Source organism: Entelurus aequoreus, linkage group LG26, assembly GCF_033978785.1.
Source record: "Entelurus aequoreus isolate RoL-2023_Sb linkage group LG26, RoL_Eaeq_v1.1, whole genome shotgun sequence".
Classification (NCBI taxonomy): domain Eukaryota; kingdom Metazoa; phylum Chordata; class Actinopteri; order Syngnathiformes; family Syngnathidae; genus Entelurus; species Entelurus aequoreus.
Window position 1 is genome coordinate 3,379,402 of NC_084756.1, and position 14,329 is coordinate 3,393,730.

General features: G+C 38.0%; 1 protein-coding gene across 1 annotated transcript in view; it reads right to left on the minus strand.

Moving 5' to 3' along the window:
- Positions 1-7,645: 7,645 nt before the first annotated feature.
- Positions 7,646-14,329, minus strand: part of slc2a1b (solute carrier family 2 member 1b) — a 69,036-nt gene continuing 62,352 nt past the window's right edge. The window contains exon 10 of the mRNA XM_062037829.1: positions 7,646-10,773. Coding sequence (XP_061893813.1) covers positions 10,573-10,773 — 201 coding nt within the window. The 3' untranslated portion in view covers positions 7,646-10,572. The remainder of the gene's footprint in view (positions 10,774-14,329) is intronic.

Sequence of the window (14,329 nt, forward strand, 5' to 3'; positions counted from 1 at the left end):
ACATAGGTTATATACCACCATATACCATCACAAGTAGGTTATATACCATCATATACCATAACAAGTAAGTTATATACCATCATATACCATCATATACCATCACAAGTAGGTTATATACCATCACAAGTAAGTTATATACCATCATATACCATCACAAGTAGGTTATATACCATCATATACCATCACAAGTAGGTTAAATACCATCATATACCATCATATACATCACATACCATCATATACCATCATACACCATCACATAACGTCATATCCCATCATATACCATCACAAGTAGGTTATATACCATCATATACTATCACAAATAGGTTATATACCATCATATACCCTTACAAGTAGGTTATATACCATCACAAGTAGGTTATATACCATCACAAGTAGGTTATATACTATCACATACCATCATAAGTAGGTAATATATCATCATATACCATAATATACCATCATATACATCACATACCATCATATACCATCATATACCATCATATACCATCATATACATCACATACCATCATATACCATCATATACCATCATATACCATCATATACCATCACAAGTAGGCTATATACCATCACAAGTAGGTTATATAAACCTATTTGGTTTATATAACCATCACATACCATCACAAGTAGGTTATATACCATCATATACCATCATATACCATCACAAGTAGGTTTTATACCATCATATACATTACAAGTAGGTTATATACCATCACAAGTAGGTTGTATACCATCACATACCGTCACAAGTAGGTAATATACCATCATATACCATCACATACCATCACAAGTAGGTTATATACCATCACGAGTAGGTTATATACCATCATACATTATCACAAGTAGGTTATATACCATCATATACCATAACAAGTAAGTTATATACCATCATATACCATCATATACCATTATATACCATCACATACGTCATATAGTATCATATACCATCACAAGTTGATTGTATACCATCATATACAATCACAAGTAGATTATATACCATCATATACCATCACAAGTAGATTATATACCATCATATAACATCACAAGTAGGTTATATAGCATCATATACATTACAAGTAGGTTATAAACCATCACAAGTAGGTTATATAGCATCATATACATTACAAGTAGGTTATATACCATCACAAGTAGGTTTTATAAACCTTCTTGGTTTATATAACCATCACATACCATCACAAGTAGGTTATATACCATCATATACCATCATATACCATCATATACCATCACAAGTAGGTTATATACCATCATATACCATCACAAGTAGGTTATATACCATCATATACAATCACAAGTAGGTTATATACCATCACACGTAGGTTATACACCACCATATACCATCATAAGTAGGTTATATACCATCATATACCATAACAAGTAAGTTATATACCATCATATACCATCATATACCATCACAAGTAGGTTATATACCATCACAAGTAAGTTATATAACATCATATACCATCACAAGTAGGTTATATACCATCATATACCATCACAAGTAGGTTAAATACCATCATATACCATCATATACCATCACAAGTAGGTTATATACCATCATATACCATCACAAGTAGGTTAAATACCATCATATACCATCATATACCATCACAAGTAGGTTATATACCATCATATACCATCACAAGTAGGTTATATACCATCACAAGTAGGTTATATGAACCTACTTGGCTTATATAACCATCACATACCATCACAAGTAGGTTATATACCATCATATACCATCATATACCATCACAAGTAGGTTATATACCATCATATACCATCATATATCATCACAAGTAGGTTATATACCATCATATACAATCGCAAGTAGGTTATATACATCACACATAGGTTATATACCACCATATACCATCACAAGTAGGTTATATACCATCATATACCATAACAAGTAAGTTATATACCATCATATACCATCATATACCATCACAAGTAGGTTATATACCATCACAAGTAAGTTATATACCATCATATACCATCACAAGTAGGTTATATACCATCATATACCATCACAAGTAGGTTAAATACCATCATATACCATCATATACATCACATACCATCATATACCATCATACACCATCACATAACGTCATATCCCATCATATACCATCACAAGTAGGTTATATACCATCATATACTATCACAAATAGGTTATATACCATCATATACCCTTACAAGTAGGTTATATACCATCACAAGTAGGTTATATACCATCACAAGTAGGTTATATACTATCACATACCATCATAAGTAGGTAATATATCATCATATACCATAATATACCATCATATACATCACATACCATCATATACCATCATATACCATCATATACCATCATATACATCACATACCATCATATACCATCATATACCATCATATACCATCATATACCATCACAAGTAGGCTATATACCATCACAAGTAGGTTATATAAACCTATTTGGTTTATATAACCATCACATACCATCACAAGTAGGTTATATACCATCATATACCATCATATACCATCACAAGTAGGTTATATACCATCATATACCATCACAAGTAGATTATATACCATCATATACCATCACAAGTAGGTTATATACCATCATATACCATCACAAGTAGGTTATATACCATCATATACCATCATATACAATCATATACCATCACAAGTAGGTCATATACCATCATATACCATCATATACCATCATATACCATCACAAGTAGGTTATATACCATCATATACCATCACGAGTAGGTTATATACCATCATATACCATCACAAGTAGGTTATATACCATCATATACCATCATATACCATCACAAGTAGGTTATATACCATCATATACCATAACAAGTAAGTTATATACCATCATATACCATCACATACCATCACAAGTAGGTTATATACCATCATATACCATCACAAGTAGGTTATATACCATTTATCAACAACACCCAGAAACGCTTCGCTGGGCCTGAGCTCATCTAAGATGGATTGATACAAAGTGGAAAAGTGTTCTGTGGTCTGACGAGTCCACATTCCAAATTGTTTTTGGAAACTGTGGACGTCGTGACCTCCGGACCAAAGAGGAAAAGAACCATCCGGATTGTTATAGGTGCAAAGTGTAAAAGGCAGCATGTGTGATGGTATGGGGGTGTATTAGTGCCTAAGACATGGGTAACTTACACATCTGTGAAGGCACCATTAATGCTGAAAGGTACATACAGCTTTTGGAGCAACATATGTTGCCATCCAAGCAACGTTACCATGGACGCCCCTGCTTATTTCAGCAAGACAATGCCAAGCCACGTGTTACAACAGCGTGGCTTCATAGTAAAAGAGTGCGGGTACTAGACTGGCCTGCCTGTAGTCCAGACCTGTCTCCCATTGGTGCAATATGAAGGCTAAAATATGACAAGGGAGACTGTTGAACAACTTAAGCTGTACATCAAGCAAGAATGGGAAAGAATTCCAGTTCAAAAATGTGTCTCCTCAGTTCCCAAACCTTTACTGAGTGTTGTTAAAAGGAAAGGCCATGTAACACACTGGTAAAAATGCCCCTCTGACAACTTTTTTGCAACGTGTTGCTGCCATTAAATTATAAGTTCATGATTATTTGCAACAAAAAAAAAGAAGTTTCTTGGGCTCTCAAAATAAATACGTATTTGAATGAAACACAATTCTTATGTGTAACTATTCCTGATCGATTCAACATTTTAATTACAATTAATTTAAAAATACAAGATTATTTCAATATTCAAATGAAACGTGATTTGTATGCGTAACGATTCTTAATTAAAAAACAAACCAAAAAAAAAATTGGTTAATAAAATAAAAATAAATCTGTGTAAACTGAGTAAATTCCGGACTATATGGCGCTACTTTTTTCCTACACTTTGAACCCTGCCGCTTATAAAACTGTGCGGATAAATTATGGACTTTTCTTTGCTGACGGCCATAATGCAAATAGGGAAAAACAAGCAAATACACTGAAAAAGTGTGTTATTGTTTGTGTTATGCTGTGCTGCAATGTCCTTCCATTTAGTGCTTTGAATCGGAAGTAGAAGTACCGTTCCGTCCTCCAGCCGTCCATAGCGTTCTACTCATATGGATTCTTTATTCATCACTCCTAGCAACGTTTGTAAGTTTTACAATGTAACTAAAACAATTCTTACTGACTAAACTGTCCCATGTGTAATGTCTGTAGGAGAGTTTTCATGCACATTTGTACGTGCTATCATGATGTAATGACGCATTAGCTAATATGCTAACACATTTACAAGTGTCTGTGTTAGTATTATTAACTTAGAACAACATTATTTTTGTATTGTTTCACTTTCACAAATTCCTCAGTAAATTCACCAAAACGCCACCGTGGAGTTATTGATTACATTTAGCATGCTAACATTAACATGCTAACTTTTTTTTTTAAAGCTATTTTTACGCTATACACCTTATAATAATGTAACTTGGTGTATAAAACATGCTATCTGTTAGCCTGCTAACATTAGCAGGCTAACAGTGACAAAGTGACTCTGGGGTAAACGGTTGTAAAATTAGCTCAAAAAGTTAGCATGCTTCAAACAATTCTCACTTACGCAGCCATCACATATTTGATAGTAATGTTTTCATGCATATTTGTACGTGCTATCGTAATGTAATCAAGCCGGGGTCATTAGCATTAGCTAATATGCTAACATGTTAACAAATGTCTGTGTTAGTATTATTAACTTACAACAGCATTATTTTTGTATTGTTCCACATTCACAAATTCCTCAGTAAATTCACCAAAACATCACTGTGGAGTTATTGAGTCTGTTTAGCTGAGTGGAGAGCTAGCTTGCGCAGCTAGTGGGCCCATGACTAAGACTTCTGTTTTGTTTGATCGTCCGTTTTACTGCCCTGCTACATACATCGTTTGGAAACAATTAAGGTATGTAAATAAACATCCATCCATCCATTGTCTACTGCTTGTCCCTTTCGAGTCGCGGGGGGCGGGGGGGCACTGGAGCCTATCTCAGCTGCATTCGGGCGGAAGGCGGGTTACACCTTGGACAAGTCGCCACCTCATCGCAGGGCCAACACAGATAGACAGACAACATTCACACTCACATTCACACTCATCCTGACCAATTTTCTCTCAGCAGCAGGTGATAAGCTTGCGTTTTCTTCCTGATCGTGGCAGTGACAAAACTGTACCATGCACTTTGTACTTTACGAACAATTGTCTGCACAGTTGCTCTTGGGACCTTAAGATATACAGAATATTATGTAAATAACCCTTTTCACAACGTTTATATCTGCGGATTATAGTCCGCAAAATACGATAATTGCCTATTTAATTCATTAATAATTGTTTATTTACCTTTCCCACATTCCTGGGATTGGCACAGAGTCTGTTGCGCCCTGTTGGCATGTTGCTCGTCTCATAAATGCTGACTCCAGCCAAGGAAGACCATTTGACACACACACGCACGCACACACACACGCACGCACGCACGCACGCACGCACACACACACACACACACACACACACACACACACACACACACACACACACACACACACACACACACACACACACACACACACACACACACACACACACACACACACACACACACACACACGCAGGTGCACCGGCGCATAGTAATTTAGAGTTTGTCTAACAATGGGACTCACAGGCAGGATGGTGTTTAATGAGGAAAAACTGCGCGGCGTGGCAACAAGCATATTAAAAAAAAAAAATAACGTGTTGCAATTCCAGCTGGATGCTTTGCTAATTGCCTTCATCCTCGCAAGGAGCTTTAATTTCATGCGTTTTAATTTTCTTCCACCTTTTATAAATTGCATTTGCTTCGGTTAAGTCGAAGAAGGAGGTGAAGCCGGGAGGTTTTATGATGTGAAAAACAAGGCAAAGCTCGGAATAAACAAGGAGCAGCTTTTTATTCTTTATTCCACCATCCCTACTTTAATCTACCGTATTTTTCGGACCATAAGGTGCACTTCAAATCCTTACATTTTCTCAATAAATGGACGGTGCGCCTTATAACCTGCCGCACGCCTCATGTACGTAGTAATTCCGGTTGCGCTTACCGACCTCCAAGCTATTTTATTTGGTACATGGTGTAATGATGAGTGTGACCAATAGATGGCAGCCGCACATAAGAGATACTCGTGGACTGCAGGTTGACGCCTGTTCGATAAACGACGCAAGCAAGTGACACCCAAACTTCATTGAGAATGTAGAACATAACACACGGCCCCTCAGAAATCGGTTAAAATGTTTTAGTAGGACTTTGGTAAGCTACGAAGTCGCACCGCTTGATGGATTTTCGGAGCATTACGGCTACCATAGTCAGACGTACTGTGCTTCAACATACGGTATTATTATGGTGTGTGTATAAGGACCCCAAAATGGCACCTATTAGGAGACACTATGTCTACCATAGTCAGACGTACTGTGCTTCAACATACGGTATTATGGTGTGTGTATAGACCCCAAAATGGCACCTATTAGGAGACATTATGTCTACCATAGTCAGACGTACTGTGCTTCAACATACGGTATTACTATGGTGTGTGTGTAAGGACCCCAAAATGGCACCTATTAGGAGACATTTTGTCTACCATAGTCAGACGTACTATGCTTCAACATACGGTATTACTATGGTGTATGTTTAAGAACCCCAAAATGGAACCTTTCAGGAGACATTATGGCTACCATAGTCAGACGTACTGTGCTTCAACATACGGTATTACTATGGTGTGTGTATAAGGACCCCAAAATGGCACCTATTGGTAGACATTATGGCTACCATAGTCAGACGTACTGTGCTTCAACATACGGTATTACTATGGTGTGTGTATAAGGACCCCAAAATGGCACCTTTTAGGAGACATTATCTGGTGTTTTATTTGGCAATATTATGCAAAACCTACTTTTCTTACCTATTGGTACCTACTGATGCGTATTTGGGATCTGCATAAGTCCTGAGAAAGTGCGCGCGTCCGCCATCGTAGTCAATAAGCTCCTTCTTTTTCTCTATTATCTTGTTGTTGCCGTTCCTAATACAAAGTAGCGTACACTTCTAACTTACATATCGGTCAGTAGATTCGTTATGGAAGTGCTACAAATCTAGCGGTACAACAAATATGATGGGGAGAAGACGCTGTCAAAGTGGAGGCACGTAAATAAAAATGGCGAATCTGAAGAGATGTTCAGAAAACGACTTGGAGATGGTCTGTAAAACATAAAAGTCTGGTTAGCCAATCAATGACCTTCACAATTAAGCAAACAACACATTTGGGGCGGTATAGCTCGGTTGGTAGAGTGGCCGTGCCAGCAACTTGAGGGTTCCAGGTTCGATCCCCGCTTCTGCCATCCTAGTCAGTGCTGTTGTGTCCTTGGGCAAGACACTTTACCCACCTGCTCCCAGTGCCACCCACACTGCTTTAAATGTAACTTAGATATTGGCTTTCACTATGTAAAAGCGCTTTGAGTCATTAGAGAAAAGCGCTATATAAATATAATTCAATTAATTTTTTTAAATGTATCAAAACAATTTTGCACACTCCCAAGAAAAAAACCCACACGGACTTGAATTGTATTCTTTTATTTGTGTGTGTGTGAAAACACTACAATGTGTTGTGCCCTAAAAGGAGAACACCTTGTTGGTATCAACTGATGATTGGTTAAAAAAGTCCAAAATGCCTCATTAAAATAAAAAATAAAAATTAAAAAAAAGTACAGTCCTTTTGCAGTCAAATATTTTCTACAACACGTTAATCAGTTCGACTAATTTGTGTTTGTTCAATTCCATAGTGTGTTTCAAAACAACATTTCATAAACAGTGTGTAACGTAAATACTCCAATGCTCTTCAATCAGCAGGAAATGGGATTCATGTGGCCCCATTCGTCACGGTTTACCCGACACATGAAACGTGACAAATCGGGGAAGTGCATTGTCCAATTTAGCCGCCAGACTACAGCATAGTGTTGAGTATCTTAACATGTGAGCACATTTAGCTATGTGGAGTGGCGCTTTCCGCCATTTTCAGCAGCCTGCATTGCAAAAAGGACAAACTCGTCCTCTCGCGCGAGATCCAGCCAGGAACGGGGCCGTATGAATCCCTTCCCTCACGTGTTTTCTATCACTTCATAAAAAAAACCCCTCTCCTTTGAAGAAAAAACATGTTAGTTATTCAAATTCAGAGCGGAAGGCGGCCATCTTGGTGAGGGCATGCTGGCGAGGGCGTGTGAAGGTCACTCGTGGCGATCAATACGTGCTAATATTGACGATGGAATGTCCCAGGCCAAACTGACCATTTTGACATTTTTCACTTTCAAAACCGTTAAAAAAAACAAAAAAAACTTAGTGTTGTGAGTGTCGACATTTTGACTTTTTCTCGTCACACATGACATTTCCTAGTATTTTTAAAAATGTGCTGTTCAAAAAATGAGCCACTAGTTGGACACCCCCGTCCTGCCAAACTAGAATAAAAATATGCAAAACGACACAAACAGCAGTCGAGCAGTTTCCCCAGACAAAATCCTCCAAATAAGAATAAAGTGCAGCTAAAAAGTAGATTGTTGAGATACAGCAGAAGTAAGACAGCGTTCGGGGTGACAAGTCCACTTTCACTTTCACTTTGGTCCATAGTCCACCCCCTCCCCCCAAAAACACTGAAATAAATGTATGATTTTGACCTTTTGGATCCGATATTAACTAAAAAGTGTAAAAACTGGGAGTCAAGTGTGAGGGCCACAAGGAAAAAGGTTAAATTTTTAAGATTATTTTAATATTACAACTGTATTCTCAGAAATGCCTTTTTTTCTTCTTTTTTTTAAACCTAAAATCGACTTCAAAAAATGACTTTTACATTTTATGCAATTTTAGAGCTCATCATTTTCCTTTTCAAATATTTGTAAAATTCTATTTAAAGTATTTAACAATATATTTTAATTTAATTTAATTTCAAATGTAAATTTAATACATTTAAATTAAAATATTTAATACTAAATTTAATAATTAAAATATTTGTAAAATGTCACTAAAATTTGTTCCCGTAGAATCAGAATTTTTCCCCCCTCGTAAAAAAATAAATAAAAATCCAGTCGCAATCTTTTCACTTTGGTTTCCAAACATTTCGCCTTTTGTCCCTCACAAAATGTAAATATTTAATAATTTATATTAAAAAAATATTTATTATATATTTAATTTTAAATGTAATACATTTACATTTAAAATATTTAATAATTAAAACTTTTGTAAAATTCCACCAAAATGTGTTCTCGTAAAATCACATTTATTCCCCCTCATAAAAAAAAACAGTCACAATCTTTTCACATTTTGCCTTTTGTCCCTCACAAAATTAAAATATTTAATAATATATTTAAATTAGAATTTGATTCAAATTTAATAAATTAAAATTAAAAATATTTTATAGTAAATTTAATAATTAAAATATTTTTAAAATTCCACTAAAATTTGTCAACGTAAAATCAAATTTCTTCTCCCTCATAAAAAAAAAACGTCGCAATCTTTTCACATTTCCCCTTTTTCCCCTTACAAAATTAAAATATGTAATAATATATTTAAATTTGATTACATTTTAAATTAAAATTTAATAAATTACAATTAAAAATGTTTAATAGTAAATTTAATAATTAACATATTTGTCAAATTCCACTCAAATTTGTTCTCGTTAAATCACATTTATTCTCCTCATAAAACTTTCTCCAGTCTCAATCTTTTCACTTTGGTTTCCAAACATTTCTTCTTTTGTCCCTCACAAAACGGACTTTTCTTCACGATATTCGGACTATTTTTGTAAAATGCGTCTTTTTTTTCCACTAAATTTAATCTTTCTAAACTTATAGTTGTTCCACTTTTCTTTCTTTTTTTTTGCAAAATTACAACTTTATTAAAGTCAATTCCATTCATTAAAGTTGTTTTGTACACTTTACCTGTGTAAAATGTTGATCTTTTTGTCCTAAAATCACATATTTCTTCTTGTAAAATGTATTTTTTCCAGTGTGACCCCAACATTGCCTCCACTTGATAATAATTGTTGAGAAGAAAGTGAAATATAAATATCTAAGAAGCGCGTATTGGCAGGACAAGTGCACCCTCTGGTGGAGGAAGGAGGCAGTGCAGCAGTGCCAAGTCTACAGTGCCGTGCTAACAAACAACATTTATAGTCAGTGATAAAAGGAGATCTATAAAAAAACGGGTGCACTGGCACTCCTTAATGTTCTCTCAAAAGTCTGGAAGAGATCTTTGAAACATGAAAAACCTTCCGTCACATTTCCCAGGCCACGCCCAGTGTCAAGGACGTCAGAGTCGGACGCTCACAAAGCAAAAAATGTGACGACAGTGTGAGAAAGATTCTAGTCGGGGACGCGTCTAGGTCTAGGACGCGCACCCCCTGGTGGGACTCGGGGTCTACGTGGAGAGAGAGCAGACCCCCCTCGCGCCTCCCGGCCGCGAGCAACAGAAGAGAGTTCGCCGGGCGGCCGACTCCTCAAAGCTGGGAGTCGGCGCCCAGGCTGTTGAGCTCCTCGGGCGAGTGCTTCTCGCCGCCCGCCACGGCGCTCTGGCGGAAGCCGGAGGCGATCTCGTCGAAAGTCCGGCCCTTGGTCTCCGGGACCTTGAAGTAGGTGAAGAAGAAGAAGAAGAGCAGCAGGGCGATGAAGATGACGAAGACGTACGCGCCGCACGCCGCCTGCGGGAGGAAGAGAGGAGGGATTACTCTCATTTGCATAATTAGCATCTGATCTGTATGGACGCTGGAAGTTAGCACAAAAATAAGAAGAAGCCAAAAATAAACGAGTCTTCTTATTCTCTGGCAGAGCAGCTCGAGGCTGAAATGGCGTTTGGAACTTTGCAGGCACTTTGAGGAACCAAGAGGAACCATTTTCATCAGCCGAAAGTTGAACCCTGAACTAAAACGTGGAAAATGAAGACTTGTCCGGGGCAGTGTTTTCCAACCACTGTGCCGCGGCACACTAGTGTGTCGTGAGATACAGTCTGGTGTGCCGTGGGAGATGATCTAATTTCACCTATTTGGGTTAAAAATATTTTTTTTTATAGTCTGCAAATGATGTGTTGTTGTTGTTGAGTGTCGGTGCTGTCTAGAGCTGGGCAGAGTTACCGTGTAATACTCTTCCATATCAGTAGGTGGCAGCAGGTAGCGAATTGCTTTGTAGATGTGGGGAACATCTACAAAGCAAAGTGTCTAATGCTTAAATAAAAAATAAACAAAAGATGAGTGCCCCGTAGAAGAGGCATTGAAGCTTAGGGAAGGCTATGTAGAACGAAACTAAAACTCAACTGCCTACAAAGTAAAGAAAAACAGAATGCTGGACGACAGCAAAGACTTACTGTGGAGCAAAGACAATGTACATCCGAAGATGACATGACAATCAACAATGTCCCCAGAAAGAAGGATGAAAACAACCGAAATATTCTTGATTGCTAAAACAAAGTAGATGGGGGAAATATCGCTCAAAGGGAGACATGAAACTGCTACAGGAAAATACCAAAAAAAGAAGAAAAGCCACCAAAATAGGAGCGCAAGACAAGAACTAAAACACTACACACAGGAAAACAGCAAACAAGTCAAAATAAGTCGCAGAGTGATGTGACAGGTGGTGACAGTACACCTACTTTGAGACAAGAGCTATAGCAGACCTGGGCATTCTGCGGCCCGCGTGAGGCCAATCATAAATTACAAAATACATTTTAAAAAGTATCTATGTCCAGTGTGAAATACAACGGTGCTGCTTTTGTTTTGAAAAGCGTTATTTGTATTACTTCCGTGTGGACGTATGCGTGTGCGTGATTGTGAGTGAATGTGAACAGCTGCAATCACAAATTACAAAATAAAGTTGAAAAAACATCAATGTTGTGCGCGCAATACAACTGTGCTGCTTTTATTTTGAAAAGTGTTATTTATGGGCGTATGTCCGTGTGTAACCTGTGAGTGAAGGTGCACAGCGACAAGTGATGCACCCGAGACGCTAAAAAGAGAAAAGTTGATGAGGAATGGCGTGTTTTCAACAAGACATGGACTGCCAAGCAACGTTCCCTCTAAAGTGCGCGCCTGCGCAATTGCGCACTGCTCAAGCGTCCTCTGCGCACAGCAAATATATGCCGCGCACCAAATCAAATCCCATCTGAATTCTGAACAAAATAAACACATTTATTCTGTGTAATTTTGCAATGCAACTTTGAGTGACAGTGACAACAAGCGGCCCTAACGGTGTTCGTCAACACCGTTCAATTGAACACCGTTCAATTATTGTAACGTCTATCGAGATGCTTTGAGGACAGGAATTATATCGATCACTTTATTGAGCAAAACTGTTTATATTCGGCCATAACCACACCAAAAACATGAGTAAAACACTCCTATCTCGAAAAACTAGTCATTTTCTGCCGTACAAACCAGGCCAAAACCGACTTGTCATCTGTCACCAACACGCATACCACTAAACCACTGGTGCGTTTATGGCCACACAAAAAGTCGGACAACACAAACACCACACAAAGTTACACTATGACTCCTCAGTCATACGTGTGCTTATTTTACTGTCATTTATTATTAATGTTAACTTATTTATATTAATCATGGAATGCTGTTACTAGAGAAAGTTACAGGAATGCACACTTCATCCTATGCTTACATTTCATTGTGCAACATGAGGATGTTTAAGGGCAACTAAACGTGATCTCTGAAAGGGGTACAAATGATTTCCAAAGCAGTGCTTTTGGTATAAAGTTAAGTTGGGTTAAATGAAGGTATTATTATAATGATTGTTATTTTTATTATTATTTTTTATCTTACGGTATATATCAAAAATGATATTGAGCAAAATTTAATTGAAATATTGTCGATGTGGCCCTCCAGCAGTGCTCGGTTTGCTCATGCGGCCCCCGGTAAAAATTAATTGCCCACCCCTGAGCTATAGGGATGCCTGGTTGGTTATGGTTTAAAGTCATATCCGACAATTGCGACAACGACTTTTTACTGTCAACTGAGTTTTGTTTTTTAGTGATTTCTGCTGGTGGTGTGCCTCCGCATTTTTTCACCGCAAAAAATGTGCCTTGGCTCAAAAAAGGTTGAAAAACACTGGTCCAGGGTGTACCCCGCCCACCGCCCGAATGCAGCTGCGACCCCCCCGCCACCCCGAAAGGGACAAGCGGTAGAAAATGGCTGCATGGATGGATGTCCTGAAATTGGACTTTAGAGTTATTCTCATCTACCAACCACTTCCTGTCCATGTAACGTCGCACACAGTTTTAATCAGTGGTGTGTCGTCAGGGCCTAACATAACCAGAAATCATCATCATAATTAAAGATTAAAGTCATTTTTAATTTATTTTCCATAGATATATCAAATTACTCCAGTATTGCTTGTTTTTACGTTAGAGCTTTTATCCAATCAGAAGTCAGCTGGCTCGTATGAATTTAGCCGTAGCGGCCGGGGTGTCGTCGAAAGCTACAACGCCCGCCGCCGCCGCTCCGTAGCTAAGTTAGCTTCAATGGCGTCGTTAGCAACAGCATTGTTAAGCTTCGCCAAGCTGGAAATTATAAACCGTGTATTTACATGTCCACGGTTTAATAGTATTGTTGATCTTCTGTCTATCCTTCCAGTCAGGGGCTTATTTATTTTGTTTCTATCTGCATTTGAGCCCGATGCTATCACGTTAGCTCCGTAGCTAAAGAGTTTCGCCGATGTATTGTCGCGGAGATAAAAGCCACTGTGAATGTCCATTTCGCGTTCTCGACTCTCATTTTCAAGAGGATATAGTATCCGAGGTGGTTTAAAATACAAATCCGTGACCCACAATAGAAAAAGGAGAAAGTGTGGAATCCAATGAGCCCTTGTACCTAAGTTACGGTCAGAGCGAAAAAAGATACGTCCTTCACTGCACTCTAGTCCTTCACTCTCACGTTCCTCATCCACAAATCTTTCATCCTCGCTCAAATTAATGGGGTAATCATCGCTTTCCCAGTCCGAATCTCTCTCGCTGCATTGAAAACAATAGGGAAATGTGAGCAGCCCTATCCCCTGTGACGTCACGCTACTTCCGGTACAGGCAAGGCTTTTTTTTATCAGCGACCAAAAGTTGCGAACTTTATCGTCGATGTTCTCTACTAAATCCTTTCAGCAAAAATATGGCAATATCGCGAAATGATCATGTATGACACATAGAATGGATCTGCTATCCCCGTTTGAATAAAAAAATTTTATTTCAGTAGGCCTTTAAGTATT